General features: G+C 39.6%; 2 protein-coding genes across 14 annotated transcripts in view; one reads left to right on the top strand and one right to left on the bottom strand.

Annotated features, from left to right (window-relative positions):
- LOC138755605 (RNA-binding protein 12-like) overlaps positions 1–14,445 on the bottom strand; it is a 56,145-nt gene extending 41,700 nt beyond the window's left edge. The window contains exons 1-6 of one of the 5 annotated variants that reach the window (XR_011352412.1): positions 13,853–14,445; positions 12,510–12,570; positions 6,245–9,697; positions 3,541–3,797; positions 3,175–3,291; positions 1,221–1,313 (exon numbers count right to left, since the gene is read on the bottom strand). Coding sequence is in view for 3 of the 5 variants with exons in the window: in XM_069921911.1 (XP_069778012.1) it covers positions 7,489–9,669 (2,181 nt within the window). In the remaining 2 variants the exon portion in view is untranslated. The other 4 variants (XM_069921911.1, XM_069921914.1, XR_011352413.1 and 1 more) reach the window with 4 other exon arrangements.
- Positions 14,249–17,400, top strand: part of tmem67 (transmembrane protein 67) — a 115,730-nt gene continuing 112,578 nt past the window's right edge. For 6 of the 9 annotated variants that reach the window (XM_069921906.1, XM_069921902.1, XM_069921905.1 and 3 more), the window contains exon 1: positions 14,515–14,749. In XM_069921906.1, coding sequence (XP_069778007.1) covers positions 14,569–14,749 — 181 coding nt within the window. In that variant the 5' untranslated portion in view covers positions 14,515–14,568. Of the gene's footprint in view, positions 14,329–14,514; positions 14,750–15,743; positions 15,785–17,400 lie in introns of those variants that run through there. The other 3 variants (XM_069921909.1, XM_069921910.1, XM_069921907.1) reach the window with 3 other exon arrangements.

The following is a 17,400-nucleotide window of genomic DNA, read 5'->3' as shown; positions in this document are numbered from 1 at the left end:
TTGTTTTTCATGATTCAAGCTTTTAAGTTATATACTTTTATGATTCAATCGTTTAATGGCAGAAAAAGCAACACCTACCTTTTTACTTTTTCCACTATTCAGAGACTAAGAAACTCTTCCAATTTAGTGTATTACATTTGATGATCATGATGACTGCTGTACATTATATTTTTATATGTCCCCCTCTGGAGACAGGAGATTCCAGCTTCAATTCTCACTTTAGTTCTCCATCTCTCTTCCACCATTTTAAGGCATTTCAATTTGGTTGCGAGGAACATGGCTTTAAAGTTATTAATGTTAGCTAATCTGCTTCCTCAATTTACAAATTTTCATCTTGACAAATCACATTGCTTTGTAGGTTTTTAAAAGATGAAGAGAGTCCTAGTTTAAGTTACAGAAAGCATAATGTAGTTTATTTTTGTTTGGTTACTGAAGATTGCCTTGGAAGATGATAGGGTAGATAAGAAAGCGTATGGTATACTGGCCCTCATTAGTCAGTGCATTGAGTTCAAGGTAACGTTGCAGATCCTCAAAACTCTGGTTAGACCATATTTAGAAGATTGCTTTCAGTTCTGGCTGCTTCATTATAGGAAGAATGAGAAAGCTTTAAAAAGGATGGAGAGATTTATCAGGCCACTGCCTGGTTTAGAGGGCAAGGTTGAGCAAGCAAGGGCTTTTTTTTTCCTCTTTGAAGCGACAGAGGATCTGAGATGACTCAATCAATGATTATGAGAGGTATAGATAGGGTGGACAACCAGCACCTTTCCCAGGGGCAGCAATGGCCAATACCAAAGGACATCTGTCAGTTTTTTTTTATAAAAGTAGTGGGTGTCTGGAATGCATTGGTACAATAAGGACATTTAAAAAACAGGCATGTAGATCAAAGAAAAATGGAGGGTTATGGACTATGAGGGAAGGAAGGATTAAATTGAAGTGAAATAGGTTACATAGGTTGGTATAACATTGAACAGTGTAACAGTAATAGGCCCTTCAGCCAGTGTTATAACCTGATAATGAATTGCCAGTGTTTTTGCAGTACAGCAGAAGAGATGAGCCAATTCCAACATCGATCAGATGTAGATGAATGGGAGTAAGTTTGCAATCCAGAGAAACAGCGCAAAGTGGCTTCTACAAATACAATTTTACTTGTGCCAAACATGGTGCATATTCATCAGTTCAAACATTAATTTCACAAAAGCCAAAACTTTGATTTTACCTACCTATCATATATTTGCATGAATTGCCGACAATGTCAACCACCTTGAAAGAAAATTGAAGCAATTTTATTCATTGTTGCGTGTTGTTTTCATTACCTTCATGGAAAGCAAATTGTAGATGTTGGTCATACTTCAGGTATTTCCAAAACAATTTCTTTCTTGACATGCTTTGATACCTGCCTGGGTAATCTTGGGTATTCTAGCAACCAATGTGGACAAGAAGAAAGCAAGCCTGATTTTTCGAAGTTCACACAATTCCCACCTGTATCTTGATCCACTGTTTTCATGTCTTCTTTTTACCTACATTCATTCCTGCTTTTCTCTTAACATTTTTTCCACCCCCCACCCCCCATACCATACTCTCTGCTCCTCAGATCTCTCAAACTATCCTATTCTCTGTCCCATACCCAGTCAGATTCTAAACCCATTAGAGCTTTTGTTCCCTTCCATTACTAGTTATCACCCCTTTCTACTTAGTCACAACCCAAAACATTTCATTGATGCTGCATAACCTGCTGAGTCCCTCCAGCTTTTCTTTATTCACTCAAGAGTACAGTATCTGCAATTTTTGTGTTTCTTCCAGCAAGATATTTAGTGGATGCCATCTGAAATCAGGTATGGATTGCAAAAAGCCTACAAATGGCAATTCATTTCAGAATCTGATGCTCACAGCCTTTGGTCAGATACTGAACTCTTGAGTAAATACTGAAGAGCCTTCAGTTCAATGAGAAACAGAAAGGAACACTTTATTTTTAAAGAAAAGTAAAAGCTATAGGGATCACACAGACCATTGGGGAAAATTTTCATATTCTTCATCTCAATGTATAAAACAATAAATTGCTAAGAAATTTGACGATTTGATTTAATCCTTGAAAACTAAAGACTTGCAGTTTTAAAGGAATAAGAACCTACATGTAGTCATTCATCTTTGATTTAATGTCCATGACTTTTGAGCAAAAGTGCAAATCGAACAGGTGCAAATAAATAAACAGATCCACCTTCCAAGTTAATTACAATTTGGTTACTTATCATTGGTTAACAATCTTTTCCAGACTTGATGTTCAAATAAAACGTGGAAAATGGGAAGAGTTGGTAAATGGGAGTAAAAAGATCTTTCAAATTTACTGTTCCCACCTCGTGTATCTAACCATGATAATTATTGGATTTAATATTTATTTCAAATCTAAACTGATCACAGCCTGCCCCATTAATTGACCTGTCAAGAAATAAATCATAGCTTTTTTTTTTAACTGCCATTTTCACTAACCCCTCACCTCTTATCCAAAACTCAAAATGTGTTCCCAATTGTCAGATACATTAAATTATCTGCCCAATCTGCTTCCTGGATGAGCTTTCAAAGATGTTCTTTTGCTCAACCTGCCAATTTTTCTTTCAATATAGACCAAAAGTTAATGACTGCAATACCAGATAGTTTGTTTGTCTTGCAGATACAATTTTCTCAATGTCATTTCCTGTCAATCAGCTCACGCATTTCCTAGTTTACAATTCACGAACTTCCACTGAGCCTGACAGAATGGAAACCTTCAACTGTTCCTCACTCCTCTATGGAAACTGGATCCGTTTTTAAAAATCCAAAAGAACTCTAGGCATATAGAAAAAACATATTTTGCAAAGGTACAAATCAATTTCCATTTTCGTCTCAAGGAGACAAATGGCTTTACACTGTCAGTACAGGTGCATTACCTGTCCCTTGAATATGTGTATTCCATTTTATACCATTACTAAGGTACAGCCAAGCAAAACCTTTCTTGTGTGTCTTGCACAGCTCTAGGCACACAATCTTCTAAGCAGCTTGTCTCCTAAAATTATGTTAATAAATATGTGCATTGAAAAAAGATGGTTTTATGAAGTTCCAGGTTTTGCTGATGTAACCACAGTGAACCCTTTCAAGGGGCTGACAATCTCCATCAAAGATTAGTCAACAAAATAGATTAACCTGCTGGAGTGAAAACAAAGTAACAAGATAAATCAAATCTTCTGTCCTCATGATTTCCCAGCCACCCTTTGGGAAGAGTAAACCATCCATCCAGACAAATCCAGAAGAGAGAGATGCCTGAAACAGAACAATGGCCACATGGTGAAAAAGCAGCAAATTATCTATTTCAGTTTCATAAAATATGGTCAATGTTCATTTTAAAGAAGTTTTCTTTAAAAAAAACTAGTTAGCAGAGTAACTTAATTTCACGTGAAACATCAGCCATATTGAAAGGTATGTGGTATTCTTTACCTAGCTTTATTTGGACAATTTTAGTCTCATTTCCGATTCAACTGCAACATTACAATTAGAAAGACCCTCACAAACCTTGCGACAGCGCCATACACAAGTTCTGCACAAAATGTTCCAAGACATGCTCATCTTCAAGCAACAGAATGTGTCTCATGTTTGAGTGGAAAGGAAAGCTTCAAGAACCTCAAGTCATTTTACAGTCCTGGGCAATCATTCTTGTATCCTTGATAATTGAATTATACGTCAAATAAATGTGCTATTTACTGGATCTGAAATTGACATTAGCACATTCTTCCAGGCAACATCAACATATCCACTTCCAAATCTTTAATCTGCAGCAAAAGAATAATAAATGGAAACTGGTATAAAAGTAACAGTCATCAACCAAATCTAGCTCAGGCATGATTAACGTTTACCTTCCTGTCATATTGCAATTTGCAAAATTTGCCCATATTACTTACTTGAACTAGGTCACTGACAATGACAATATTTCTGAATTTTTAAACAAAAAAAAAAACCCAAAATGATTGGTACGTTAACACTGCACTGTTGTCCCAGGTTTCCTGCTGCTTACCAATAATTCTCTATCCAATTTCCAAGTAATCCCTTACTAATCACAGGGCACCGATGGCATAGGGGTTACTTAAAGTGGTATGTGAGTGGAAATAAAAAAGTTGAGAACCACTAATTTAGAAAAGTTCCAAATACTGTCCCACCTTTTCCAAAATGTTCTCCAGAACAGACTCCACATGGCATTCACAAATGGAACTTGACTCAGAAGAGGGAGATTGGGAAAATACAAGGGTCAGGGACAATTGAACACATCAAATTTCTTCTGCAGCCCATTAAGTACAAATAGGCAAGTCCCAAAAGACTATGCATATTCAAGGTATACCACATATCCATCCCAAAATGAACAATCATTAGAAAAATGCAGAATATAAACAATTTAAAGACCCTCTGAAAATATAATTGTAAACTACACATACACACAAAATTATGTCTTAATTCATTTCTTTTAAAAAAAACGATGCCTTTAGCAACATTAGGCACATCTGAAAACAAAATGACCAAGTGAAGCCACAGGACTATCTGCACGAAAGTTAAACGACATGCCATATTCCGAATCAGGAAATCTCTCTACACATTATGTTGGAGCTCTGCAAACTATGTGATGGAAGCATGAACAAATTCAAAGTGCTGCTAACATCTATTACCACATACTGCAAAGTCAAAGTGTATCTAAACAAGTAGATAATCATCGGAAGCCAGTCAACAGCCAAATTCCTGACAACATTCCTGGTTAAGTATTGAAAAATTGTATTTCACAACCATAAATTGTAATAAGGAAATAACACTAGAATTTATTTTCCAGTATGAACATTCATCATGGCATGCCACAAAAAGTTGGGTATATTTAAGACAGACAATTAGTTTTCTCCCATTTTCTAAATTAAAAAAACCAAAATCGAGCCAGGCAACATCAACCCACCAATAAAAATTAGTTTGCCAAGATACCAAGCTTGAAGCCACATTAGAACTTTAGTCAAAATACAAATGGAAGAATAACATTTCTGTAATGAAGTTAGAGTGATTTTGACCTCAAAACCCTTGGCCTAAAATCTGAACATATTACTGATTGTTCCTCCATCATAAAAAGGTGAAAAGTAATGCTGTTGCTAGAGTTCATTTTTAATTCCTCAGATCATGAACTAATTTGTCAAATGTACAGAAAAATGGGACAAATATTCAAGCTTGGGATGGCATGACAGCACCAATACTGCTAAAGTGTCAGGCATAATCCATAACCATCCTGACAACCTTGTCCACATTCAAAAGCTTCAAAGTGAATGATCCCCATAACATCCTTGAATAATCAGAAATTCCAATGGAACAGTCATATAAATGCTGTAGCTAGTGAGAAAAGGTCACAAGCACATAGATAGTGGCTCAATTCTTGCTTTTCCGAGACCTTCTTTATGCAAAGCACAAGTCAGAAATGTGATGGTACGCTATCCAAATGTCCAGATAGGTCTGACAAGATCCAATCTGCCCAATCATCAATGCATTTGCCCTCTCCAACATCCTCTACACTAGTGTCATTAAAAAAAGTCCAAAATACAGAACATACATAGCAATTAAAAAGATCAACAATATCAATTTCCACAATCTAGAATAATCAACTCCAGTGTCTCCTTCATGGTGCTGAATTGAACACAAATCATTATTTACTATCATTCAATCAAACTCATGAAACTACTGACACAATGGTTTAGGATATCTTATTGCAGCAACTCACAGAAGGTACCAAAAGGCAAATTGAAATCGGTAATAAATACCAGCTGAGCCACGAAGGGCAAATCTGAAGCATTACTAAGCATCAAAAACAGAAGCAAGTTTGTCAAAGTTATGAAATAAAGGCCACCTACATAAACTTTTTGTTTGCCAACTGTGTTCTCTAGTGTAAATATGGATGCTTTGAGAAAAACATTATTATATTTTTGGTTATAATTTATATTATCTTGTTCTTTTGCACCAACACGATTTGTTGGCTTCATCAGAGATGAAAGTCATTAATTTCACACCTAGTTTAACAATGGTTTCTGATTTTAGAAAAATGCATTATTTAGGAATTAATATGATGCTGTGCTCCATAACAAACAGAAACTATTTAGAATTTGATAGTTAAGCCGAGCAAGAAACATCTGTTGGTTTAATACACACCTAATAGATGGAAATCTCAAAGGGTATTTTGAAAGAACTCTTTATTCAAACCTACCAGAAAAGTCACACTGCATACCAGCTGATCCATATGGAGCTAAATGTTGATTAAAAACATACAGAACAAGTTGCAGGTAAAACACACACCCTTGCAGTCTTCACAACAAAATAAAATTTAAATGGTTAAGTAGATTTTTGAAATTATAACAAAATATCGTTAGTATACAAGTAGCTACCTTAAACAGACAACACAATGAAGGTTCTTGAGTAAACACAATCCTTCAAGATATTTAAAAATTTTAATCAAAACTTACAGACCTACAAATGCAAAAATTAAATTCCTCCCATCTTTCTTGACAATGATCAAGCTGTACAAATTTGTACAATTAGAGAATAACTAAGAAACATGTGTGAATGAATATTTTAGGTATGTAACTGCATTCCCATACTCTGTAACTTCCTATGCTTTTGAACAATTGCAAATTTAATGACAGATCTTTCATTTTTTTTTAGTATTATGAATACCTGTATTTGGCAAGAGATTTAAAAAAAAATCTACTTTCAGTTTCTTCAATAAGTTACATTTCATTCAAAAATCTCTAATTTATATTCCATCAACATGGGTGGGGAGAATAATCTTTAAATGTTTGTTGCACTTTCAGTTAAACTAATTTTCCCTGTGATCTAATAGGTACTTTAGTTTATCGAGTTCAGGTACACTGGTACTTTGTGAGTGTATGCTTATCACTAAATCACAGATCCATGTGAATTCTACTTGGAGCAAAATTTGGTCAACACAAGTCCACTTCATGACCACTATCCTCAAATAAAACTGGGGTAAGTGGTTTAAAAAAAAGATTAGTTTTAAAAAGTTACACAGCATTATTCAGGATGGAGTAGTTTAAAAGGTTTCACTCAATCATCCTTTGACAGTGAAAAATCAAACTGATGGCAGAATTTGTGATGTTCAACTACTCACATTTACTTCCCAACCATCAATGGCAACAGCATTTAACGTTCAAACCCCGTCAATCAAGGAACTGAACAACATTAGAATATAATCTTGTAAACTACATCAATCGAGTCAGACAAAATAAAATACCTTAAAGTAATTCACCAGAAATAATCATTTTCTGGTAACATTTAAAACAAAGACCAATTTCAACATGAATCATGTTTTCCTGAAAGTCATTAACTGATAACAACTCAATTAAGTTGAACCAATAGCCAGGCAACATCTGCATTTTACTTCAGAGAACCTAAAATTTATTTATTAAAAACCAAAAAGCAGGTTACATATTCTTATAGCAAGCTCAGTCTGACATTCCTTTTTCCAATCGGCTTCTCATTCAGTTCCCGAACAGCTGCCACAGCTTCATCAACTGTTTCAAATGCAATAACAGCATCACCAGCTGGTAAACCTTTGTCATTGTACCGTACGGTGACAGAATTGGGAATAACACGATAGCCGTAGAAGAAATCCAGTATTTCATCAACTGAGATTTTGATAGGGAGGTTAAAAGCCTTCACAACAGCGTTGCCACTGGACATTCCCATATTACCACGATAGCTAGAATCATATGCAGATCCAAATCTACCTCCTGCATAGCTTTCAAAAGTTCCGTTTCCTGTGTCAAACCCTCCATGAAATCCTTCTTCTTGGCTGTATCTTGGCCTTTGCATGGAAGGTATAGAACCCATACCATGGGAATGTTCAAAGAAAGGTTCACCTAACTCATTCATATCAACAGACAAGGAGCGATCACCACCACTAACATAAGAACCAAAATAGTCATGCTCCTTTTGACCTTTGGTTCTTTCATGGACAGAATTAACACCAAGTTCAAGCAGCTCTTCTGAAGAAATTGGCCTCAGCAAAACTTCTCTTCCTCCAAGCTTTTTACCAAACAAGCACTCAGCCCTCAGTACTTCATCCTCAGATTTGAACTTGACCACAGCCTCCCCTAATCCAATGCCATTACTATCAACAAATAAATGGATTCTATAATCAGCCACATCAAAACCTTCAAAGAATTTGTGAATCTCATATTTGGAGACATCAAAAGGAAGGTTACTGACATAAATATATAATCTTGATGAGAAATGAGCTTCTTCTCTTGAATAGCATCTTTTATCTTCAATTTTATGAGATGATCTTTCTCTTGATCTTTGTTTCTTAACATTGTCTATCAATTCTAGCATGGCTTTTTTAGTAATGGGATAAACATAAACTGCACGGTTTCTAATGCAAAATTTATGATACCAGAGAGCTTTACGATGGTCAACAGCATTGTTAAACTTCACAAAACCTTCCTTTATATGTTTGCAATCAGGTTCATAGAGAAGATAAATCTGATCATCCGCTATGTTCAGCTCATCAAAGAAATTTCGCACATCATTTTTTGAAGTGCCATAGGGAATATTTTTCAGTTGCACATAATAATCTTGACCATAAGGAGAACGAGATCGTGATCTGTGCCTTTGAGGTGATCTTGATCGTCCATGGGAATGGAAATATTTTCCTTCACGAGAAGGGGAACGACCTCTATTTATCTCAGAATGGACATCTTCTGCAAATAAACCACTTCCCACAGAAATCCATTCCGACTCTGTAGCTCGAATGACCTGTACGAATCGCTGCCCTATGTAGTTTTTATGACGTTTTAATCCTTCTGCTGCATCCCAAGCACTGGCAAATCGAACAAGACCCTCTCCGTTACTCAGACCCCAATAATCTTTTATTAGACGAACTGCTTCAACTTGCAAACCATGGAAGAATTCTCGGACTTGCTGCTCTTTTACATAATAGGGCATGCCATTCAATCGCAAGTAAACACCATCAGAATTAAAAGATGCACTTGGTTCTCTTATTTGATTGTAAATTGAACCAGAGCCATTAAATTTATCTGAACTACGATCCATTTGTCTGGAAGTCATTCCAAATAATGAGTGAGCAGCACCAATTGGAGTATTCTGTGGAGAAGATAATGCCACAGTGGACATGTTACCACTCATCAAGGCGTCCATGCGAGAACTGTAGTTGTCTCTGTCAGAATTTCCAATTTCACCGGGATAAAATGCAGCCCTATTGATTCCTTGCTGCATAGCTGAAACCAAGTTCGCAGCTAGTGTAGAAGGTATATTACACAACCCGCCTGTATTAGTATTGTTCAATCCCGACCTTTCAGAATTGTACATCTCACTGGTGCTTGTACATCGCTTACGGCTCATTTCAATTACATTCTGCATTTCATTCCTGCTACTTAGCGTCAGCTTTACTCTGTTGACTTTGAGAATTTCACCCGACCTCATCAAAGCAAGCCGAGCATCTTCATCTGTAGCAAATACAATGAATGCCTCTCCCAGTTCACCACCAATAATATGCACCCCTCCATCAGGAATGGTTAATCTAGAGAAGAAGTGACGAATATCCAAGGTTCCTGCAGAAACTGGGAGCCCCTGCAAGCGGATCACCACAGCCATGCTGAGCTTGATCAACAGAAAAAGTCACCTGCAGGCAAGAAAGGCACACAGGATGACAACAAATTATTTCAAAAGTTTCTGGATACTTCATTAAACAAATTTAAGTAAGTCAGAAATGCTCAAAGAATGAAGCAAGTTCTTCTTACTAGCAAAAGATCATTTTTAAAAAAAGTATGACTTCATAAAAACTAAATTTCAAGAACTCTCAGCTCATTAACCATCACTAGTTATATTTGAAAAATCTAATGATAACTACTATGCCACATCAATACAACACTAGGCCTGAAAAACAGCTAAAATGCTATTAAGCAATGAAACCACAAGAACTGTATTTCACAGGTATCACACTGGAAGGCTATTCATATTGGAATATAGTCAAACACTTCTTTTGTACACCAATGGCAAAACAAAAATGACCTAGTCAGATTTGTTTGCTTCTACTCCCTTCTTTCTCCAAAGTGAAAAAGACCAAGAATTTAAAATTCAAATATTAGACAAAAATAAAATGACCATAATTTACCAACTTGTTTCTTAAGCTTCAATTAAGAAAGTTGATCGTATATTTTATCCCACACTGTGGTATTGATGGAAGCAATAAAACTTTCCTCAAACAAAACAGTAACAAGTAGCTTGCATCAGGCAAATAGAGATTAAAAATTAAATGCAAATCAATAACATACAAGAGCAACAAAAAAAAAATCCACGATCATACGGTTTCACATTTTCTTTAATAATTCCAGGCTATGAAAAAATTTTGGAATGAAGATATGGATCCACGTTGAGAAATTATTTATTACATTATGAAGATGATTCTCAAGCTTTTCACAATAGTAAATCATCCCATAAAATGAATTTTGTATCAATTCCAAGACAACACAAATAAGATTCTCACCTATTGAATACTTACATTTTTAAGAATTTAAATCCCATTCCTTTTAAGGTTATGAGTTTTTTTTGGTCCAAAATATTCTGCAAGCTCTGAGTTGTATATTTGATCTGTAATAAATGGACACACTACCTACTCAAATATGCCTTTCCCATTAACCAGAGAAAAGCAAAAACAAATAGGCTGGAAACATTAACTCAAATATTAATATAAATTCCAATTTGGGGCTTTTTGCAAAATTTCAAATTGAAAATCCAGAATGTAATTTAAGTGGAATCCTAGATTGCATTGCAATAATCAGGAATTCAAATAAGCACCCGCTCAAAAATAGGTTCAATATCCATCTGACATTTTTGCAGTAAACATGAAACTATCCTCTACAAAAAACTACGAGGCAAAGAAACAGTTTGATAACAAGAAAGCTATTTTCAAAATAACAAATCTACAAAATTTTACTTTTGATTCAAGGTTGTCTTACTGCATTCATGAAACACAAAATGTTCATTAAAAAAACACTATGTTGCTTGCGTAATATATATAAGATGTTGACAACATCATGGTATCTTAAACCAATCTCCAACCTGCACTCTCTGGGTTAGATTCTCTGGACTACAACACCACCTACATTAGAACAGCAGATACCATCACACTAGCAAAACTGATCATCAAATTGTTATCTGAGACTGATCATCCTTCTGCAACCGGATCCTTTAATTTCTCATCAGCAGACTCCGATCGATACAGATTGGCAACATCATCCCCTCATAGCTGATCACCAGCCCCTCAAGCAGCATACTTGATCCCATGCTCGATTCCTTCGACACGATTGCACAGCCAAGGCTCAGCTCTATACATTGGGTGACGACACCACCTTTGCTGAATAGCAGGAAATGATGAGCCAGATTAACAAATGGAATTTGAGAATCTGGTTGTGTGATGCCAGAACAACAATCTTGCTCTTATCATCAAGACCAAGCTTATTATGGATTCCAGGAAAGGGAGGCCAAAGAACTTCAAGCTTATCTTCACCGATGGGACAGCAATGGAAATAATTAGTTACTCAAAATCCATCTTATCAGAGGACCTCTCCTCGTGACAGCGCATGGAGTTAACCATGAAGAAGGCACACCAATGCTTCTATTTTCTAAGAAATCAGAGAAAAATTAGCATATTATTGAAAACTATTAGATTTCTAAAGTTATACTAGGGAAAATACACTAACTAGTTGCAGCATGAATGTCCAAAACACAGAAGTGACAAACCTAGCTAAACCCATCACAGGCACGGACCTCCTTGTCCACTGAAATCATTCACGTGAGACACTGCTCATGAAGACAGTCAACATAAGGGACTCCCATCATCATGGTCACGACCTTATTTCCATCAAGCAGCAAATACAGAAGCCTGAAGTCCATTGCCTTAGGTTTTAATCCAATAGCTATCAGGCCTTTAAAACCCCACCCCCAAACCAACCCTATTCCACCCTGACCCCAAACTACTCCGGGACCACCAAAAAAACACTGGAAACATCACTTCTAAATGAAATTTTATTTACACAGTAGAAGCTGATTCGATCATTGAAACCTGTGCCACCCAATTAACCTACAATTTTCAAGGGCGGGAAAAAACTGGTGCACCCAGAGTAACCTCATGCAGATACGGGAAGAACGTACCCACTCTTTACAGACAGCACCAGATTCGAACTCTTGTTTCTGGTGCTATAACAGAATCACACTAATCATGCTTTTTTTTTCTTGCACTCACTACAGCTGTGAATATTTAACTATTTAGCTTGTTGTATTTATCATCACTTTTGCTGCCTTGACATTATGCAGTAAAGTTATACTATTGCCATTGGTAAATCTTCCATACCTACCTGTGTGGCTGCAGCATGAATGAATTTTCATGCATCTGTACATTGTAAATAACGAGTCTACATTGACAAAACACTTACCAACAAACAGGAGTTGCCTTTCAGAAACAGAAGACAAACGTCTTAAAGCCAACTTCATAGACTGCAAGAAAATAATTAAACTAATTAAACAAAGTCAAACTTGTTAACAGTCAGATTTGGAACCAAGCCAACATTAGGATTCCCAAACTAAAATTTTCAACCAGGTGAACGGACAAAATTTTCTTAAATTAGCCATGTTTTTGTTCACATTAAAACCAAAACCTATTTAAAATTCAAAATTAACCTATATTGATAGAATGCAAAATCAAAATAAACAATCTCTATTCATTCTTTAAAAACCTAGCTGTGCATCTGCAGCCTTAGACCAATGTGGTATCCAACAAAAAAAAATCCCATCCCATACAAAACAGCTTCAGCACATTAAAGAAGACAAATTTCCTGAGTTGTTCAGACCGCCACTCCCCCTCTTTAAGAGACTCGTAAAGCAATTTCAATATCACACTTGAGGTTCATTTCGTCCAGGTCATTTGAAAATAAAGAATTATCATTTTTAAAAAAAAAAAGAAAACTTTTCTAGGCAACTCATTTTGACGCAAGAGCCTTTAGGACTGAAGGAGACACAAGGCATTTCAGAGAAGTTTCCTAAAACAAATTTGATACCAACAACCCAAGAAACTATGTGACCAATTGAACAAAAGCCTCAGACGGACTTGCCGAGTTTTGCTGACAATTCAAATTCGTGCTCATTTTATTGCCAAACGGTTCCTTTCGAGTTGCCAGAAGACGCGAACCCGATTTACGGATTCTTCTTCTAAATACCGCAATTGGTTATAAAGCCACACCAACTTTCAAGCGCGGTTAAGTGGAATGATATTGATTCAAGTGATTCTTTTAAATTGTGCGATCCGTCCTCCTTCACTTCCACCGTCATTGGGTTCACTTTATTTTTCCCATTTGAATTCATGACAATTCCTTGTAAAAATGAGGCAGCGTTTACTGAGTGAGCCTCGTACCTTCGTCAATATAATTCTGAGCAGTGGAGGGGAAGGGACAGACAAAGCAACACAGGATCGACATCAAAACCTCCTGGCTTCAAAGCATCAAGGTGCCAGAGGATGAACTAAGTGTAAATGAAACGTGGACAGAGGAACAAACGAGAAAAGATCAGATCCGCACCCCCCCGCCCTCCCCTCCCCCACCAGCCCCGGCCTTCACCGTCCACACCGCCCAAACACAGACTCGACGAAGGGAGGCCCCGCTCCCTCCATCAAAACCAGGGGGCCTCCACACCATGCCTTAATCTCCTATTCCAGCCGGCCTGAACGCCGGCTCTGGAAGGAAGAGAAGCGGAGAGGATTAGAGAGGGAGAGACGAATCCATACCCGTTCGCAGCGACACGACGGCGCTTCCGGAGCACGGGAGGAACACGAGCGGTCCTACAGCTTCGCACTTTCACTTGGATAAACTACAGTCAAACGCGTCGTCTCCAAATCCCACCCCTCACCTCTCGCACATTATTCTCCACGCTTAATTTTATGGAAAGAGGCTAGACTGAACGATGCTTTGGCTTTTAAATAAAATACTGTGCAATGCGCGGCTGGCAGGACCTGTCGGCGCGCGGGGATTGTGGGTTTGCAGCGAGGTGAACGGCGCGCGGGGATTGTGGGATTGCAGCGAGGTGAAGGGCTCGCGGGGATTGTGGGATTGCAGCGAGGTGAAGGGCGCGCGGGGATTGTGGGATTGCAGCGAGGTGAACGGCGCGCGGGGATTGTGGGATTGCAGCGAGGTGAACGGCGCGCGGGGATTGTGCGATTGCAGCGAGGTGAACGGCTCGCGGGGATCGTGGGATTGCAGCGAGGTGAACGGCTCGCGGGGATTGTGGGATTGCAGCGAGGTGAACGGCTCGCGGGGATTGTGGGATTGCAGCGAGGTGAAGGGCTCGCGGGGATTGTGGGATTGCAGCGAGGTGAACGGCGCGCGGGGATTGTGGGATTGCAGCGAGGTGAACGGCTCGCGGGGATTGTGGGATTGCAGCGAGGTGAACGGCGCGCCGGGATTGTGGGATTGCAGCGAGGTGAACGGCTCGCAGGACGCTCGGATGGCCCTCGGCGGCCTGTGCTCGCTGTTGGGCGCACTGGCCTTGTTCCACTCACTGCTGCCTTCCGACGGCTCTTCGCTCCCTTTTCAGACCGTGGAGAATTGCACGAAGCACCAGTTGTTTGATAGTTCCCAAATGGCCTGTGTCGGGTGCGGTCCCCACCAGCAGACAAGTAGCGACGGTGGGTGAAGGGGCGGTCAGATGAATGAAGAGCGTGTGGAATCAGAACACGCGGTCGATTCTTTGCCTCACTGCTCTCATGGGAACCATAAAATCCATTGCCATCAATCAGAAGCAAGGGTTCGGGTCGTGCGGCTTCGCCTGAAACGCTAAACCTCATTCTCCAATAACTGTGCCCCACCACCAATCTTATCATCACTGTGTATCACAAGCATTTAAAAGTCAAGGATTCTCAAGAGGCCAGACGTGGAAGAATGCATACACCTCAGTCACAGTTGCCCCACAACCAATCTTATCACCACTGTGTATCACAAGCATTTAAAAGTCAAGGATTCTCAAGAGGCCAGACGTGGAAGAATGCATACACCTCAGTCACAGTTGCCCTATCACCAATCTTATCACCACTGTGTATCACAAGCATTTAAAAGTCAGGGATTCTCAAGAGGCCAGACGTGGAAGAATGCATACACCTCAGTCACAGTTGCCCCACCACCAATCTTATCACCACTGTGTATCACAAGCATTTAAAAGTCAGGGATTCTCAAGAGGCCAGACGTGGAAGAATGCATACACCTCAGTCACAGTTGCCCCACCACCAATCTTATCACCACTGTGTATCACAAGCATTTAAAAGTCAGGGATTCTCAAGAGGCCAGACGTGGAAGAATGCATACACCTCAGTCACAGTTGCCCCACCACCAATCTTATCACCACTGTGCATCACCAGCAGTTAAATGTCAGATTCTAAAGAGGCGAGAAGTAGAAGAATGCATACACCTCAGTCATAGGTGCCCCACCACCAATCTTATCACCACTGTGTATCACCAGCAGTTAAATCAGGGATTCTAAAGAGGCCAGATGTGGAAGAATGCATACACCTCAGTCACGGGGTAAAGGTCATTTGAGAAAATAAAAAGTGGGAAGACCACAAATGGATTGGGTGGGGGGGGGGGGAGTTTTGTTGTTTTAAAGTCAGGGCGAAGCTCAACAGCAAGACAGTACAGGTCAATAAGCACAGAGCTCAAGAAGTAAATGGGTAAGTTATGATTTGTTGCTTTTCCTTCATAACTTTTGAATATCAGCAAGTCTAAACATGAGATATAAAGAATGCAGTGAAATATCACCAGAGTTGGTGGAGGAATTGAGTAGACCAGGTCTGCACTCTCAATTGTCGAAAAATTAGAATTGTTCTATTGAAACACGCAAAATTCTTAGTGTTTATTGGGTAGATGTAGAGCTGATATTTTCCCTGATTGGGATGTCTACATCTCTGGGTCACTGACTCAAAATATGGGGTCACCTATTCAAGACGATACAAATGAGAAGAATGCGGAATTCTCCTGTGGCACAATCAATGACCACCTGCAAACACCAAGCAAGAAGATGGTGACATTATCCAAATAGGGATAGGTAGCTTTTAGTTTGTTGTCATCCACCATGCGATTCATCTCCCTTTGGAACATTGACACCCCGTTCGGAAGGCCGAATGGGACCAGCAGGAAGTGATTGAGACGGCCATTTGCCTCAAATGCGCTGTAAGGCATGTCTTCTGGGTGAATCGGAATTTGGATTTGAGGTCTATGGTGGAGAAGACCCTGAACTGGGTGATCTCATTTACATTATCGGCTTTGCAGGGGAGGGTAGGCATCTAATAAGGTGAACCTGTTGATGGTATGGCTGTAATCGATGACCATCTGATACTTCTCCCCACTTTTCACCACTACCACGGGAACCCTCCAGGGGCTGTTACTAGGTTATATTATGCCCTCCCCCAGCAGTCATCCCACTTCCATTTTTATGAATTACCTGTCCCCAGAGCTATATCGCCTGCTCTTAGTGGTGACTGGTTTGCAGTCTGGGGTGAGGTTTTGGAACAGGGGGTGGAGGGACCGAGAGGGTGGCCAAACTGCAGGTAGGGAGCCCTGCATGGTGATCCGGTGTGTGATTGGATACATTCGGGAGGACTGGCAGACACTCCAGGAACTGGTTGTTACTAACTGTGAGTGGGGGGGTAGGGTCCTTCAATCTCTTAAGTTGTCACTGGAAATCCAGCCCCAGCATGATGGGTATGCAGAAGTAGGGCATCACCAGCAGTTGTTTATATTTTGTGCCCATCACTGTTAGGGTGACACTGCAACATTTGATTTCCTCGGAGAGGGATTTGGAGGCCAGCGCTACTTTGCATTTCACCGGGGACACCATCGGAATAACATTGGACCATGCCCAGGTGTATGAAATTCTCTGTGCTTCCTGTGTTGAACAGGCACACCATAGTGTGGACGTTTACCTCAATGTCCATCATCGATCACCCCAACTATTGTGGCCTGCTCTGGTCCAGCATGATGGAGGCCAACGTCAGCTCACCATCTGAGTTGCTGCTGCTATAACATGGGATGGCTGTTGCCAAGATGGCTGCCCCAATGGATGGCACGCGATCGAGTCCATAAGAGAAGCTGGACGTGACATCACCCCGTGTTGTTGCGCTCCTGTTCTGAATGTTTGGTTCTCGACTACTGGAAATGACGCTGGAAGTGGGTTGGCCCAAGATGGCAGGTCGCAATCCACATACAGCACTGCTAGAGTGGGGTTTAAAATGGTATACTTTTGCGTAGTGCCCCTTCCTCCAGCAGTTTGAGTAGGTCATGCTGGACA

Source organism: Narcine bancroftii, chromosome 2 (assembly GCF_036971445.1).
Source record: "Narcine bancroftii isolate sNarBan1 chromosome 2, sNarBan1.hap1, whole genome shotgun sequence".
Lineage (NCBI taxonomy): Eukaryota > Metazoa > Chordata > Chondrichthyes > Torpediniformes > Narcinidae > Narcine > Narcine bancroftii.
This window is presented reverse-complemented; position numbering and strand designations above follow the sequence as displayed.